General features: G+C 44.7%; 1 protein-coding gene across 1 annotated transcript; it reads right to left on the bottom strand.

The window, feature by feature from the left end:
• Positions 1–4,864: 4,864 nt before the first annotated feature.
• Positions 4,865–17,826, bottom strand: TMED4 (transmembrane p24 trafficking protein 4). Its single transcript, XM_040346038.1, has 5 exons — positions 17,592–17,826; positions 12,753–12,853; positions 9,978–10,103; positions 7,623–7,769; positions 4,865–5,861 (listed from the first exon to the last, which is right to left on the bottom strand). Exons 1-5 carry the CDS (start codon positions 17,755–17,757, stop codon positions 5,712–5,714), a joined length of 690 nt encoding a protein of 229 aa, XP_040201972.1. The 5' UTR covers positions 17,758–17,826; the 3' UTR covers positions 4,865–5,711.
• Between the last annotated feature and the right edge of the window lie 545 nt (positions 17,827–18,371).

The following is an 18,371-nucleotide window of genomic DNA, read 5'->3' as shown; positions in this document are numbered from 1 at the left end:
GCAAAAAAATGCATCCAAAGTCGGGGGTCGTCTTATACGCCGGGTACGGTCTCCGTGCAGCTGCGATCGTCATAATTTCAAAGCTGCGCGCCGTCTTCTCAGTGCGTCATCGCTGTCCTGTGATAGGCGGAACAGAAATCTTCCCAGCAGCGCCTCTGTTCTGTTTTCCGCCTATCACGGATGCCTTCTCATCCTCGGACGAGATGAGAAGGCATCCGTGATTGGCGGAACATAGAACAGAGGCGCTACTGTGAAAATTTGTGTTCTGCCAATCACAGGACACGCTGAGAAGACGGCGCGCGGCTTTGAAATCATGGACGCTCGCAGCAGACGGAGACTGTCACCGGCCTGCAAAATGTGAGTGATGGCACAGTGGGGGGGAAAGTGGGGGCATGTAATGTGATGGCACTGTGGGGGAAAGTAATGTGATGGCACTGTGGTGGCATGCAATGTGATGGCACTGTGGTGGCATGCAATGTGATGGCACTGTGGTGGCATGCAATGTGATGGCACTGTGGTGGCATGCAATGTGATGGCACTGTGGTGGCATGCAATGTGATGGCACTGTGGTGGCATGCAATGTGATGGCACAGTGGGGGCATGCAATGTGATGGCACAGTGGGGGCAAGTAATGGCACAGTGGGGCTTGAAAAAAAGGGGGTAGTCTTATACAGTGAGTATATCCCAAAACCAAATTTTTTCCTGGAAAATTAGGGGGTCGTCTTATACGCCGAGTCGTCTTATACGCCGGTAAATACGGTATATTTTAGTGACCCTGTATGTGGTTAAACCCTATATATGTTCCTGCTAAGCAGGTAAAGTAAAACCTTGGTTTGCAAGCATAATTCATTCCAGAAACATGCTTGTAATCCAAAGCACTTGTGTAACAAAGCATTTTTTTTACAGGGTATAAAAGAAAAGAGAGGCACCTCTAAGTGTAGCAATAAGTTGCTAAATGTTGTACCATTGCTACACTTAGAGGCTCCCCTCTTCTTTTTTATACTAGTTGCGACATGACACTACTCTTATATCAAGACATCGCTTGTATATCAAGGCAAAATTTACTAAAACATTTTGCTTGTCTTGCCACACGCTCTCAAACCAAGTTACTCATGGAAGGGTCTAGATTCAGGTCTCTACTGACCAGATCCAGACTCCCATGAAAAAAAAGAGAGATAAAAACAAAAGAAAAGAATATATAAAAAGACACAAATATAAAACTAACATACACCTAAAAACAAGCTAGTCCCCATCTAGCTGTGTCCTGTTCTGGTAGTTGAAGATAAAAATATCCCCTTCCAAAATGAATACCTAGTTTGCAACAATGATTTTGGATGATCTGGAAGACATTTACGTTGACTGAGCAAGCATCAAATGTGCTCTGTGCACTGGCGGGCAGTTGTGTTGGAACAGGAAGGGGCCATCCCCAAACTGTTCCCACAAAGTTGGGAGCATGAAATTGTCCAAAATGTCTTGGTATGTTGACACCTTAAGAGTTCCCTTCACTGGAACTAAGGGGCCAAGCCCAACCCCTGAAAAACAACCCCAAACCATAATCCCCCTTCCACCAAATGATTTGGACCAGTGCACAAAGCAAGGTCCATAAAGACATGGATGAGCGAGTTTGGGGTGGAGGAACTTGACTGGCCCCAACCTCAACCCGACAGAACACCTTTGGGATGAATTAGAGCGGAGACTGTGCGCCAGGCCTTCTCATCCACATCAGTGCCTGACCTCACAAAGCGCATCTGGAAGAATGGTCAAACATTCCTATAGACACATTCCTAAACCTTGTGGACAGCCTTCCCAGAAGAGTTGAAGGTGTTATAGCTTCAAAGGATAGGGCCAACTCAATATTGAACCCTACAGACTATAGCAGTGTTGGCAAACCTTGGCACCCCAGATGTTTTAGAACTACATTTCCCATGATGCTCAGGCACTCTGCAGTGTAGTTGAGCATTATGGGAAATGTAGTTCCAAAACATCTGGGGTGCCAAGGTTCCCCATCACTAGACTATAGCCTCGTACACATGATCAGACTTCCATCCTACTTTTCCGTGGATTTTGGTCCAAGGGCATTGACCATGAACTTGTCCTGCATATACACGGCACAACATTTTCAGCCAACATTCACCAAATCACGTGTTTTTCAGCTCTTTACCGCCACCCTTTGGGCAACGTCTGCTATTGTTGTCTGATGTTTAGCATTGGTTTCCGAGCATGCATGTTTGTACTTTGAATTGTAGTTCAGCAGGCGCAAACACATGCCCATTTGCTAGATGCATGGGGGTGTTATTGAGAATTCATGGCACCCATATTGTGTCAGCAAAAGGCAGCACATTTTTGTGCATTACAGGCAAACTTGGTTTGGTATTTTTGAGCCTGGTTATTATGGAAATAATTTTTATATTTTCCATATATAAGTATATATATATATATATATATATATATATATATATATAATCGCATATTGCTAATCGCATCTCATTTAAAGTCCCAACCCTCCATTTTTTGAATTACAGGAAAACATGTCATGTCACACCGCACTGTGTAAACAAGCCCTAAAATGTACTCTGAGGCAGAGATCAGTTGTCTATAGGTCTCTCTAAAACCAGGTAAAATACCCCTCACAACATGAACCCAGTAGATCTATTATACGCTGTACACATGGAAATAGTATTCTTTTATTACAATTCAAAATAGTCACAGAAATGAAACTTTATTTTTTTGTAATCCCAAAAACTTACAAAATAATATATTAGAAATATTTTGGAGGCCAAAATGGCAGGAGAAAAGGGGCAAAAGGATGAATAATTAGTGTTATCCTGAAGACCATCAGTGCTGAGAAGTTGTGGGCAACAGAAATTAGTGGCAAAACCTTATAAATCCTGTTTGTTGTGTAACACCCCGCCCCCGTCTCTATTATGCCCTGCAGAATAGGTGCGAATGTTCCGACATGATCACACTTTGATATACATAACACATTTATTTATAATCTCTCAGGCAAACAAGGGACTATTCCTGTAGGTAATGAAGTAAAAAGCTAGTCCAATCTAATGCTTCAGGTCAAGCTATTTTACACTAGAGAATGCAACAGGGGAAGTGAGACTCTAAAGTGGAGACTGGCAGAGCAAGGAACTCAAATGATGATAGCCAAGTAATAAGATCCTGAGGCAGAGGAGTCAACTGACAGGAGAGAGAAATGACAGCTCCTAAATTTGCCCCCACATGTATGTTGTGGTAGAAAAACCTTTGAAATCCCCAACAAAGTCAGAGGAAAAAGTGGATGGAGCTTTGCAAGAAGGGGGGCTGGCATTCACACACTGGGGGTCATTTGTGAAAGGCAAATCCACTTTGCACTGCAAACTACAAGTGCACTTGCTGTAGACCCGAGGGGGACATGCAAGGAAAGTAAAAACAGCATTTTAGCTTGCACATGATTGGATAATAATATCAGCAGAGCTTCCCCTCATTTCAGATCTACCCCTCAGATTTACTGGTAGTGCAAAGTGGATTTGCCTTTCGTAAATAACCCCCATTATCTCAATATAGGCAGACATGTTATACTGTATGTTTTGGAAGTATAGTTTCGGTACAACACCCTGTTGGAGTAAATCAGCACAAGGAGACAGGCGTGTATTAAATGTTGCTCAACGATTCAGACATATTAGTTTCCAAATGTGCTGTCTGCTATGAAAGTATGGCTTGTAAGGCTCATTTCTTTCATCTATCTGCCCCAGAAATATAAACATACCATGATTCAGCCCCTGTGTCTACCGCTATAAAAAAGAGTAGTTACCATCATCTGGACTGAGCGCCAGCAACTCAGAGAAAGATGACTTCTACTACTTTTTGCTCCCATCTGTATATATTTGAAAATACGCCAAGCTTACTGCTGGCAGCTAAGAGATTCATTTCTTTTGAATTTTATTTTATACCTCATGTACATGGAAAGTAACTTTAGCATTTAATAAAAGACTCCAATGATTTTATTGTGAACCTCCCCTACCTACTTAGGTTAATTTTTTCCCCTATATTTCCCAGTTTACAAATAGTTTGTTTAAAGAGGACCTCACATGGCAAACAAAAGGGTTGCCAGCTTGTAAGCCCCCCCTTCTCCTCCCACCAAGAAATCTCCCCCCCCCCCCCCCGCAACTCATTGCAAGAGTGCCTTCTTAAGGAATTGAAGCCTCCCATCTCTGCCAGAAGGCCCAGTTTCATTACATGTGCCGCCGAGAAGCACCAGAAGTCATTTTTTCCCCCAGTGTTTGCCTGGGGAAAAAAAAGTGGACCTTCTGTTTGGAGGCAAAATGGTTCACAGATAAAAAAATAAATAAATGCTGTTCGAACTTTTGTACATCCTGCAATCCTAAAGCCGAGTTCCACCACCACCCCAGAATTATTTTTAAAGTCAGCAGCTACACATACTGTAGCTGCTGACTTTTAAATATCAAGACACTTGTCCTGGAAACCAGCGATGTCAGCACCCCAGCCGATGTTTCCATCAGCTCTCAGGTGCTGCCGCCTCCATTGCCTGTAAGGGAAACCAGCAGTGAAGCCTTGTGGCTTCACAGCCAGTTCCCTAATGTGCATGTGCGAATCGCCTTCTGAATGGCCCGGCGGGAGAGAAAGGAGGAGGGGAGGGGGAGGCCTGAACCTCCTGAGTGATCTTGCCACGGCGAGATCTCACGGAAGTGGGGACTGGTATCTGTCAAAAACAGGTAACTGCTACCCCTGAAAGATGCCAAATGTGCCACTGGAGAGGAGGGGGGGGGGGGGGGCAGATAAGCGGAGCTTCCACTTGGGTGGAACTCCACTTTAACGACTAATAAAAATACCAGTACCTCAATTATTAATCTCTTTCTGCAAATACTCAAAACTTGTTTTCATAAATATCCCCAGTTTTTTAAAAGGGGTCACATCAAACCCCACCTTTCTTGCAGAGATCTTACCTTATATACAGGAGTTACAGTAAAGCTACATAAAAACAAAACGAAAATAAAAAATCACAGGCTACTGTCAGAGATCCAGTCTTTATAACCAAGAAGCAGACTATTATCTGCAGTGCAGTGATTGAACTACAAATCCTCGTTATTTATAAAGGAAGTGGAGGAGGGAAAGTGCCACCTCCCCTCTCTTTTACACACAAGGCTCTTTACTCCATTATCGGTAAAGAGTCATCATTCTGGATGTTGACTGCATTAGCCTATGTGAATTGACGTGCTCACATACAGCCAACTGCAGTGTTAAGTTAAAAACCCACCAAATTACTGATTTATAGGAGATGGCTGACTATAGAGGCTCTTAAAAAAGATGACAGTTTGAATTGTATTGCAGATATTAGGGTGGGAAAGCTCTTAAAGGAGGTAGGTGGAAAGGGAATTTAAGATGCATGTTAACTGCCCATATTAGGGGCACATGGATCTTACAGCTCCGGCTATAAACAGGACAGAAGATATAACTTGTACACAAATATAAACCTCACTACACTGCCTCCTCAGTCAGACTTTTCCTGCCAGCAGCTAAAATTTCCAAATGTGCGAGAAATGGACCATTGTGGTTTTTGCCCCACTGGCATTAATTATGAGTGTCAATGTACAAAGGCTATTATTCCAATGTACATGAGACCGTATATAATGCAGGGCGACAACCAGGTTTGTTTCTGTATGTGTAGGGATATAGTATAAAGTTGGACACAGGAGGTAGATGCTTCACACAAGTTTCTTGGCCTCAAAAAAGCTTTTCAGATGTTTCATTTGCCAGATGCCCGTGAGGATGAGGATGAGAGTCTGGGTAATGGACCACCATAGGACACGCTGGTTAGTGCTCTCGCTGGTTAAGCGGAACCTCTCTTCTCGGTACTGAGGGAAAAAAACAAGAAAAATTAAAAATGTTATTAAATGGCTTCAAAATGCACAAAAACACAAGTGCCTTTTATAACTAAAGATCCTAAACACATCTAGAACAATTTAATTTTGCTTAAGAAATAAAATGTAGTACTCGTAGTGTACCAGCCAAAAATCAAATAAAAAAACTTAAATTTCTATCCTCAACAATGACTCAGTCTGTAGTAAATATCTCAAGTTATAAGAGCTATACATTTTTACAAATATTTTATGATTACACTGTTATACATTACAAGTCATACATGAATCAAAATTTGGCAGGTCAGCAGGGATCAACGGATCTTTGCTCCACATATGGGCAAGCTGGTTGTACAGAAGCCGAGCTACCAATTGACTTCCGTACAACCACCATGTCGGGTTTTTACCAGTTTGATCAGTGAGACTGGCTATAGCTGGCAGCACTGATCTGTGTATGACGATGGTGGAGAGGCCTCCCTGCTGTCAGATAACAATATCTCAGGGGGTTACCTCTCTCACCCCCCCCCCCCACTCCCCTTATTTTTTTTTCTTTTAAACCACCGGCTGAGCAAAAAAAAAAAAAAAACTAAGGGGCAGATCCACAAAAGATTTACGCCGGCGTATCTATTGATACGCCGTGTAATTTTAAAGTTCCCGCGTCGTATCTTTGTTTTGTATCTACAAAACAAGATACGACGACGGCATCTGGGATCGATCCGACAGGCGTACGTCTTAGTACGCCGTCGGATCTAAGGTGCATTTTTTCCGCCGGCCGCTAGGTGGCGTTTCCGTCGAATTCCGCGTCGAGTATGCAAATTAGCTAGTTACGGCGATCCATGAACGTACGTCCTGCCGGCCCATTTTTTTACATCGTTTGCGTTCGGCTTTTTCCAGCGTATAGTTACCCCTGCTATTATGAGGTGTACTCAATGTTAAGTATGGCCGTCGTTCCCGCGTCAAATGTTGAATTTTTTACATTGTTTGCGCAAGTCGTTCACGAATAGGGATTTGCGTAAAATGACATCACCGTCGTAAGCATTGGCTTGTTCCGGTTTAATTTCGAGCATGCGCACTGGGATACCCCCACAGACAACGCATGCGCAGTTAAAAAAAAAACGTTGTTTACATCGGGTCACGACGTATTTACATAAAACACGCCCCCATCACATCCATTTGAAATCCGCGCCCTTACGCCGCCAAAGATACACTACGCCGCCGTAACTTACGGCACAAATTCTTTGAGGATTCGGAAAAAAAAAGTTACGGCGGCGTAGTGTATCTTAGATACGCTATGCCCGGCGGAGAAAAGCGCCGATCTACGTGGATCTGCCCCTAAATGTATGGGCTGCCTTAGCATTTACCCTTAAGTTTAAAGGGCAATAATCTGACATGCATTGGAGAGAAAAAAAAAACACCCCACACACACACACACTTCTGGCTTTTCTTTAGCTTCACTGTCAACGTTGGCTGCTGTGTTTCTAATGCCAGAGAATAACCCACAGGCTCTTAGGCTGGGTTGACACTTAAAACTGATGCGACTGTTAGCAGGGGTCCGATGAGTCTCTGTTCTCCGTTTCAGGGATAAATCGGGCCTACACTTTTGCCTGAATTCAAACCTGAAATGGAGCCAAAGATGCAGAGGACTTCTGTGCAATCCGCTCCGGAGAGGTGTGAACCGGCTCCATTGAAAGCTGGTCAATCTCCTGTCTTGCGATTTGGATGCAGAGAAATCCGCATCCAATCATATCGATCTCTCACCCGCTGGTAGTTCTGCTCCTTTTGAATTTGCTCCACTTGATCCAACAGCTGTCTGACTCGAAGCTGCAATTCTGTCAGTTTGTCCTTTGCTGCAATTTCAGGGTAGTTATTTGTGTGTTCTCCAATCTGTATATCTAAATGAACTCGCTAGAACGAGGAGAGGATAAAGTCAGTACAAAAAAAAAAAAAAAAAAAAATACATCATGAAGCACATCTTATGTTTTGTTTGCTAATGAAAACAAATCTCCCAGACTTACATTCCTAACAGACTAAATAGCTTTGTCGGGTTAGGATATAAGGCTGCATTCACACCTAAGCGACAGCCGCGTTCGCGTGTAGCGGCAGATTTGCCGCGAGTACAAATGTTTCAATTTTTTTTTTTTTTTTTCTAAAAAGTATTTTTTTCAGGCGACAGGCGTTGCGCGTCTATGAGATGTGAACCATCTCCATAGACAGCAATGGGAATTCTCCCCTCTAGCGGCAGAAGCGTCCCGCGTCGGGCGTTTTGTCGCTTAGGTGTGAATGCACCCTAACCCCCGTAAGGGCTTTTAGGTACAAGCTTACCACCTTCTGAAATGCGATCTGTGGTGGACCACTTTTCAAAGAGCAGTACAGCAGCAGCTGGCAGGCATTCAGGAGGTGCTACTGATGCCTGTTTTTTTTCTTCAATTTCCGCATGGCGATTATTATAATGCAGAACCGTGTTGCAACTGCAAGTTGCAACTGCAAGCCAAGTGGTTGGTCATGGTTGCGGTGCAGGCGCATTGATCTTAAGGCAGCGCTTTTTTACTGCTCCCCAGCTGCCATTGTAAAAGAGCACCAAGGCTGGGTTCACATATATGAAAATTGGATTCGTATTTAACCGCATCCAATTCACAACGTGTGAATGTGACCGTCTCTCAATGAAGCAGTTTTGAAAAGGGTCCTGTGCATTTATGGGTTCAGTTCAGGTGCGTATTCACGCAAAATTTTGCACCCCAACCGGAGAACAGAAATGCACCAGACTGCAAACTGCAGCCAGACGTGTGAACCCAGCCTTAAAGTGGTTGTAAATGCTCAAGGACTTCTACCTTAATGTGTTTTATGCATGAAGGTACAAAACCACCTGTGTGCAGCTCACCCCAAGCCCCCATAAAACCTACCCGAGCCCCATCTCGATCCAGCGATGTGCACAAGAGCCTCAGCTCTTATGGGTCTCTCCCTGTTCATTGGCTGAGACACTTGGCTCTTGGTACTGTCAATCAGTTAGTGAGCCAATGAGGAGAGGGTGGGGGCAAGCCACGCTACATGTGTGAATGGACACATGTAGCCCCCCCCCCCCCAAAAAGCAAGCTACTTGCTCTGGGGGCACTAGGCACAGGAAGGAGTGACAAGGAGCTCCAGTGGAGCTCCAGCGGAGCATTGGGGCTGCTCTGTGCAAAAAAATCACAGGAAAGTATGACACGTTTGTTATTTTTAAACAAAAATAAAATAAAAATCTGCCACCAGATTAGGTGGTTTTTTTGGATGGTGGGTATACGATGCGGAGTCTTTCACTGCATTATTATGCAGACATTGAGGAGGTTGTTGCTCCTAACCTATTGAGGGACTGAATACCACATAGGACTTGAACCCCCTTTCTAGATTTTTTATTGCCATCTGGTTCAAATCTATTTTGGCTTAGAGCCCTTTCACACTGAAAACGCCTATAGCAGAGCGTTAAAATATCGGTAAAACCCAGCGGTTTCACAGCGTTTTCAATTCATTTCAATGGAGGGGCGTTTTTGGAGCGTTTTAATAGCGCTATTTTTACAGCAAAAACGCACCAGTGTGAAAGGGCTCTAAATGAGTATCCTGTGGTAACGAGCAATTTCCCCCTTGGATTTATTTGATGGAGACATTCTTAGCATGGCGTTTGTGTGCCAGAATAAAGGGAGAGGGAGGGGCAGCCCTGGAAGCAAATTAGGTCCTGCTGCATGCGCTGTCAATGAGCATGCAGATAATAGAAGATAATAGAGTTATTGTATTAGAACGTTATGTGTTGCTTCTCTTTCATTGTCCAATTAGCAAGGTGGTGGTAAGAACCAGTTTTTTTTTTACTCAGTGGGGGTTGAGGATCTGCTCGTGCTCATTGTATCACAGAACTGCTGCACAGAATTACAAATCAATTTCCAGTCAAGTTCCCATGTTTGCATTTCAGCTGGATATTTTGTACTCGATTAGTGATCAGTTCCAATGTAAATAATCTTATTAATCATTAGGTTAATGTTAAAAACTTGGTTTAAGTGTATAGTTTGTGACTATATATTTGCATATGGCAGCCCATATTTTAGAATACAGGATCCTGGAAGTGGTCAATAATGTGACTGGCCTCACCAGTTTTCCTCCAGAGAAGAGAGACATTCTTGTCGAGTTGGAGTGCAGACAGATCTGGTGCTCCCCTGGGGTGTGAGAGGTAAAGATGAAGCGCCCCTCTGACCCATACTGCCTGGAGAGAATCGCCTGACAGAGGAAAATAGAAAACAAGTCAGAAAGTTGCAGCAATCAAAAACACAAAGAATAAGTAAGTATACATGGGAGAAAATGTAACCATAATACCCATCTCCGAAAAGAAGATTTCAGCTCTTGACCAAATACAAACAAATCTGTCAATGCAAATACCAATTAGGAAATCACATTTAGAACCACATACACCTTTACACAAAAAAACTTTGTTGCCATATTAATGCAATATTACTGGGCACCCCCCCCCCCCCCCCTTCCTGCCTAGGCCAATTTTCAGATTTTTCCGCTTTTTAGTGCCATCACACTTTGAATGAATATTGTGAGGTTTCTGTAACCAAACAAACTATTAATAACACAAATAGAACTTTCTTTTGGTGGTATTTTTTTTTTTTTGCTAAACAAAAAGGACCGAAAATTACAAAAAAAAAAAAAAAACAACAACCGATAGGCGGCACTGGTGGGCACAGATTAGCGGCACTGGTGGGCAGATGTTGGGACCGATGTCCCTGTAACAGAAGCAATTTACCGGCTTTCTTTTTTTTTTTCTCCTCATGCCGTCAGTGTGAGCAGAAATATTTTTTTTTTTAGAACTGGCGTCTGTTTACTTCCGTGACCAGCTGTCATTGGCCGACAGCTGATCACATGATAAAGGGCCACTGTGATTGGCCCTTTACACCGATCAGCCAAGTCTGAAGGACTCAATGGTCACAGAGCGCACCGCCCACACTCCACATGCGGTGCGAGAGCAGCGCGATCACGAAAGGACGTCTATGGACGTAGCCGTCTTTCGTCCATACTAAGGATGAGCTCTGGCGTGTTCGCATGGTACACGTGCAGAGCCCGCCAGGAAGTCTGCACGGCGCTGCACTAATCACAGCCAGGGACACATTTCCCGATCTCTGCAGCCGAGCATCGGGACAATGTCTCCCTGGCTGTGATTAGCGCAGCGCCGTGCAGACTTCCTGGCGGGCTCTGCACGTGTACAATGTGAACACGCCAGAGCTCATCCTTAGTCTATACTATGGGCAGAAAGTGGTTAAAGAACTGCAAGGGTTAACTGCTCATTCGTGTCTAGGGTATTGCAGAGCAGATATATACTTACCTAATCTGCCGATCCTCCATGCGCAAGACTGGTCCCAGCCGCTCCTCATGCCCCCCACGCTAGCGGTCCTGTGTTCCTGACAACATCACGCCCATAGACCGGCTCTGGACATGAGGGCAGCAGGAACAGTCCACCGATGGATGCGGGGGAGCATGTTTTTCTGGAGGTTTGAAGGATTGGCTAAGTATAGCTTTTCCTTGCGCCCCTCGACAAAACGAGCAGTTAACCCATGCAGTGCAGGCACAGCTCAACTGCATAGGAAAACAAACATTTTGCTCCTCTAAAGATAATCTATCGCCTTATACTTTTTAAAGGAGAGGGAACCAAGTATGCTTCCACTTCGGATCTCCATCACTGAAGAGCTAGTTCCCTGGCTGTCTTGCTGATCCATTGACTTCAATACACTGACTCCCTGACTCAGGTACAAGATCTCAAGTTCTGACTTTTCTTTTTCCAGGCCGGGAATTCAGAAAATATTTTAACTAGAGGCAGCCAGGCAACTAGCTTTTCCATGAGGAGGTGAGTAATGACGCATGCGACAGGAAAATGCATTGAAACTCATTGCTTATTTGACGCACTAATAAAAATGTCGCTCTGTTGATAGTTTACCAGGCCCGCTGTAATTGTTAACGAAAGGCAGGTTTTCTCAGTGACCAATTAAGATTATGCTGTGGGGATTCAATAGGGGGAAGAATACACTGTATCAGGTTTAGATGGTAGCATAGCACTGCATGTGGTTCCTTTGGTATAGCAGGGACATTTTGAAGTTATTAAGTGTAGGTCAACGAATTCCCAAAGCAGGTCAATTTAACCTGTTTTTGGGCTATACAATTACTCTCCAATAGCAACCAGCCAGGGATGTGCAATTAGCGGAAATCCAGCTGTTGCAAAACTACAAGTCCCATCATGCCTCTGGGTGTCATGCTTTTGGCTGTCAGTTTTGCTATGCCTCATGGGACTTGTAGTTCTGCAACAGCTGGAGTTCCACTAATTGCATATCCCTGGTATAGGCCAAGCATGGTAACCAATGCCAAGAGGCCAGAAGATGATCTTTTGACAAGAACATACCGGTGTCCACCCAAAATATAGTTATCTATAGGAGGAAACTTGCAGTTTAAGAGCTGTTCACACATGCTTTGCTCTCTGAAGCATGATCTGTGTTCAGATGGCTCTTTACAAAACATTTGATAGGTAACGAGAAGGTATTGCCTGCTCACTGCCTGCTTTAACTCTCTCGAAACCCACATTAGCAACCATGTGCATTTCGCTTGCAGAGTGGCCCCATTCACCTGAATGGATTGCATTTAGCAGGCACTACACCCACTGAAAGCGACAGGAGGTATTCCTGCAGTGTTTGCAACGCAAAGCATCATGGCCACAGCATTGGTATAGCCCTGGCCATTGCCTCTGCAGCTAAAGGGGGTAGCAGTTTGGGGGGGCATTAACAAAAAAAAAGGTGGCTCAACTGCAAAGTTTTACCACCCAGGGTGAACAAGCCCTTAATCCGTTAATTCAAAGAAGCCAACTCAACAATTTTACGTTACCTTCCCATCTGGGTCCTTCACCTCCACATGCATACCCAGGCCTGGGGTAGAAGGAAGAAAAGTTTCAGCCGTTTTATCCCAAAGCTGGGTCTTGTAGTTACCTAGATATAGAAGCAGGAAGTTAATTAAAAAGGACCAAAACCAGCATTTCTGCAAAGTGTATGTTCAGACAAAAGAAAAAAATGTTCCCTGCCAAAAAGATTTAAGTGATTGTAACCCAAAAAATAAAAAATCCTGTTCCTTCAAGGCTGGGTCCACGTTTTAAATGGATGCGGCTGCCAGCAGGGGTCCAGTGCGTCCCTGTTCTCCGTTTCAGGCCCAAATTTTGGCCTGAATTCGGACCTGAAAATGGAGCCAAAGATGCGCAGTACCCCTGTGCAAGCTGCTCTGTGGCCACAATGGAGATGTGTAAACCGGCTCCATAGAGAGTCTGTCCCAACCTCCTGTCATGCGAATTGGATGCGGGGGAGGGCCGCATCAAATTCGCATAAGTGTGAACCCAGCCTGAGAAACGTTATACAGCACAGTGCCCATTCTATCACCTAAAATATCTGGCTGATCCTCCTTGGTACGGCCCTCCCCTCTAAACTGACCACGTTAATCATAGCTGCTGAGCCCTGACGCCATGGTCAGTTTACATGCCTCCGCCATCTCTCTTTGCCCCCCCCCCCCCCTACTTGTCAGCTGTGCCAGTGCCCATCCCTCCTGCTGCTAAAATAACTGTTTTGTTACTATAATCCCCCAGGTTCAGTTACAGTATGTGTCCCAGAAAATGTCATTTATAAAAAATATTTCCTGTATACATATTTTCAAGTGATCGCCCACCACTCTCCTCCCGGCTGACGTCAGCAGGGGATTCTCAGCAGTCACGTGAGCGCTGAACGGCGCTCTGAAATTAGTTATACAGTGGCATTTTTTTTTTTATAATTAACATACACTGGGCATGTGCTGTAGCATAACAGGGGATTGAAGCATGAATTAAAAAAAAAAAAAAAACACTTTAATCCTAGGTTCACATTACTGCCACAAAAATCGAGAGCGGTTCTGAGAAGCAGAAAACCTCTATCAGACACGCTACGTGCCATTAATTCTTAATGGCAACCCCTCCCCCCACATCTGGGACTGTGCAGCATAACACAAATCTGGCCCTGCACAGTAAACAGAATGGAGATTATATATATATATATATATATATATATATATATATATATATATATATATATATATATATATATATATATAAACACACACACACGACGTCCAAGTGCTGAGGAGCTTTCACAACTCCACTCCTCATGCACAGGTCAGATTTCAAGAATTTTCTTCACAGTCATTTCAGCTTTGGGATAGTCTCAAAACATGACTTTGGCCTATGACACACTAGTGAGCCAATCACTGGCAGTAATTTGGCACCAACAGAATTGCTAGGCAAGCAAAAAAACAAACATTCACCCACATCCTAGCTGGTCAGAAATGCAAGAAGTTACTTTCTAGCTGCCAACAGATTCTGCAGCTTTTTGGCCAGCAAGGGGGCGATATGATGTCATAGTAGCAGGTTGCATTTTTTTCCCCCACTCCTTGATCCTGTGTGTAGCGAGTTGCTGTTAGTAACAAGATCGCTAGTACTCCATAGGCCCTAATAAGGGTACCTGAAGACAGGAGATAAAAAGATAAGTGGAAACTGGAAAGGCATCTGGGTGGTCACTATTATTTATTTATTAGAAGAAATTTACAAAAGGCTCCTTTCACATCTGAGCGACGCTACTGTATTGCGGGTTTTTAATTTTTTACACTTTTTGTGGTGCGTTTTTTTAGGGCTGCAACTAACGATTATTTTCATAATCGAAAAGTTGGCAGATTATTGTTTTGATTAATTGAATAGCCTTATAAAAAAATAAATTGCATTTTTAAATTTTTTTGGGCCAATTTGTTGTTGGGCAGATTACAAAACACAAATTGCTGCAAAAACACATTACATGCTTTTCTGCAGCTTCTCCATTGAAGTATATTGAACCAAAAAAAACAAAATAGCACCGTTTTGCGTTAAAAAGTCCTTGCCCTTTCCAAATACGCAGCAGCTGAAAGAAAATCATGGATGTGAACGTGTCCCATAGGAAACCATGTAAATGAACTGTAGTGTGTTTCTGCAAAAAGCACCAAAAAACACAGAGGTGTGACCCCGGCCTGAGATGTTTAGTAACATAATGGGGTTAAAAAAACAAAAATAGAGCAAATAATAGCTACTGTAAGGGGTTAATTTTTGTACTGTGGGACAGTGAAAGTAATATTTACAGTAGCGATTTTCTTTTTTGTACTATACAGGGGTAATCTTCGTTTTTTTAACCCCATTATGTTACTGCCCGATTAATCGATTATGAAAATTGTAATCTATTAATTTCATAATCGATTAATCCATTAGTTGTTTCGGCCCTAGTGTTTTTGATGCAGCACCATTCATTCTGAATGGGCCTCCCTCCGCTCCAAAAAGCAAGAAGCTCATGTACCATATTACAAGCACTGGGACAGGCGCGTTTTTCGTTGGGTGTTTTACCACAATTTTGTGCGTAAAAAAAAAAAATAACGGCACCACAAGCGCGTCACACGTTTTGCTGCAATTCTGAAATCGCAAGCAGAATTGCACAATTCTGCCCACATTTACAATACACAAAAGCGTAATAGAAATCATAACAAACATAATTAAAGCGGTTGTATAGGCAAAACTTTTTTTTTTTCCTGGCACCTGTAAGGGAAAAAGCATAATGAGCTAGTATGCACCTCATACTAGCTCATTATGAAATACTTACCTTGGAACGAGGCGTCGTTACCGCTGCCGGTCCACGCCGAGGGAGATGACATTTCCCCTCGGCGTCTCTTCCGGGTATCGCGGCTCCAGCGCTGTAAGTGGCTGGAGCCGCGAAGTCATCACAAAACTGTATCTAAACAGCGATTTTTCAAGAACAAAGTTGCAAAAACATTAAGGCCACTTTCACACCATTGGACGGATCGAGTCTGTCTTTCAGGTGGCCCCGATCGGACCACCCATTGTTCTCTATGGGGTGGCTGATGACGCATGTCCACTGGCATCCGATAAAATCTGCCAAAAACAGACGGATGGGGATACATGGCCGCCCTGCCTAGTGAAGCAGACATGGACCTGTCATTCGCCTGCTCAGCGGGGATTAACAGAGGGATCCCACGCTGAGCAGGCAGACCCGCGTGGACAGATTCCCCCTGTGTGAGAGGGGCCTCGGGCTCCATTCACACTTCTAAAACTTGTCATGCCACTTTGAACACACAGGGCCAGATTCAGCATTGAATTACACCGGCGTATCTATAGATACGCCACGTAAATTTAAAGCTGCGCCGGCGTATCTTTTTTTCTGTATTCAGAAAGCAAGATACGCCGACATTAGCCTAAGATCCGACTGGCGTAAGTCTCTTACACCGTCGCATCTTAGGATGCATATTTACGCTGGCCGCTAGGTGGCGCTTCCCTCGTTTTCGGCGTAGAATATGCAAATGACCTAGATACGCCGCTTCACAAATTTACGTACGCCCAGCGCTATTTTCTTTACGTTGTTTGCGTAACTCGTCCGTGAATGGGGCTGGACGTAATTTACGTTCACGTCGAAACCAATGACGTCCTTGCGGCGTACTTTGGAGCAATGCACACTGGGAAATTCCACGGACGGCGCATTCGCCGTTTGGGAAAAACGTCAATCACGTGGGGTCACTTAGAATTAACATAAAACACGCCCCCTCATCCGAATTACGCGCGCTTACGCCGGCCCCATTTACGCTACGCCGCCGTAACTTAGGAGGCAAGTGCTTTGTGAATACAGCACTTGCCTCTCTAACTTACGGCGGCGTAGCGTAAATACGATACGATGCGCCGCCGTAACAATGCGCGCCTCTACCTGAATCTAGCCCAAAGTCATGTGACAATTCGCAGCCCATTGTTTTTAAAGGAACACTAAGGCAAACTTTTTTTTTTTTTTTAAATAAACAAACATGTTTTACTTACCTCCACTGCGCAGCTCGTTTTGCACACAGTGTCCCCGAATCCTGTCTTCTGGGGTCCCTCGGCGGCTGCCTCGGCTCCTCCTCGCAAAAGCTTTCCACCCCTTAATGTGAGCGAGCCGCGATACAGCAGCGGGCATAGCCGCTGACTGTATCACTCGGCCCCGCCCCCGGCGCGCCGCGTCATCCACTGTGATTGACAGCAGCGCCAGCCAATGGCTGTGCTGAAATCAATCCATCCAGCCTAGCCAATCAACGGCCAGGCTGGGAACTGAAGAGGATCACGTGGACGCGCGCGGGACTTTCGAGGGGTCAGGTAAGTAAAAACAGGGGTTCGGGGGGGGGGGGGGGGGGAGCGGTACCGTCGGATGTTTTTTCACCTTAATGCATAGGATGCATTAAGGTGAAAAAACATTTACCTTTACAACCCCTTTAATGGCACCCGTTCACTTGATGGGTCCAACAGGCAGTATAATTCCTGATGCAGCTACAGAGCATAAAATCATGGCCACGGTATATGTACACTGCCTCAGTGGCAAAAGGGCGAGTGGTTGAAGGGCGGTAAAAGCGCAGCTTGACCACTGGGTTTTACTGCCCCTCAATCACAAGTGTAAATCAGGCCCAATACCAAATTATCTAAACCAGGCCAAATAGGTTACAATCTGATCGTACATCCTCATCTAGAGTTACCAAAACCTATACAATCCACCCTGAAGGACACGTTCTAGAAGACAGCTACTGCCTGGGCATGGTTGTCATGACAACAGAAGCTAGCCACCTGTTCCCCTCCCAGCCCCCCATCACACCCCCTACTCTCACCTATCACCATCGTCTCATCCGGGATCTCCTCAATGAAGCAGCGTTTCTCCGTCTCCCCGATATGGAAGTACAGGCCCCGGGACACGCCAGCATGTAACAACAGCACCGTCAGGGGGAGCAGAAGTGCGGACCGGAGGGACCCGCAACCCGGGGCGAGGGGAGACATGACGGCCAGGCAGCCACGGAACAGAGCGGTGTGCGCGCAACCCCTTCTGCGTGTCAGGCCTCCATCTGGAGAGCGAAGGTCGTCATGGATAGGCTGAAGAGCCCGGAGAGGCGGGGCTAAGAGAGGTGTCAGAGCGAGGCTTGGCTAAGATCACATGCAACGTCACCATTCGCTGTAAGGAAACGTCACCTTTGGGCGGCCATGTTGGATGCTACCGGCTTGGTGACGTCACTGGTGTCGCTCAGGCAGAATCATCGCTGTCCTGTTCATTGTTATAAAGATTAGAGATTGAAATAGTTTTCAGGTGCGATGTTACTGCCGATCTTATAAGGTGGTACATTGATTTTCCGCATTAGGAGTTAGGGCACTGAGAGGTCATTGCTTGCGGAGCATACAAACAAGTTATTATTTATTTTTTACAGGTACTTATATAGCACCGTCAATTTACACATCACTTTACATATATTATACATTCACATCAATCCTTTCCCCCAAGGAGCTTACAATCTAAGTTAGAAATAAAGCGTCACCTAGCTGTGTCCTACACCTAAGGTTGCAATCACAGCTTTGCGTTCCTAACTGATTGGCAGGCTTCCGACCGTCGCATACAGCGC

The sequence above is a fragment of the Rana temporaria genome, chromosome 3, assembly GCF_905171775.1.
Source record: "Rana temporaria chromosome 3, aRanTem1.1, whole genome shotgun sequence".
Classification (NCBI taxonomy): Eukaryota; Metazoa; Chordata; class Amphibia; order Anura; family Ranidae; genus Rana; species Rana temporaria.
This window is presented reverse-complemented; position numbering and strand designations above follow the sequence as displayed.

Coding starts and splice junctions, on each gene's coding strand:
- TMED4 (XM_040346038.1), bottom strand. CDS start 17,757: ATGTCTCCCCTCGCCCCGGGTTGCGGGTCCCTCCGGTCCGCACTTCTG. Junction 10,104..12,752: donor TGAAGGACCCAGATGGGAAG/GTAACGTAAAAT, acceptor TTCCTCTGTCAG/GCGATTCTCTCCAGGCAGTA. Junction 7,770..9,977: donor TCTTCTCTGGAGGAAAACTG/GTGAGGCCAGTC, acceptor TCCTCGTTCTAG/CGAGTTCATTTAGATATACA.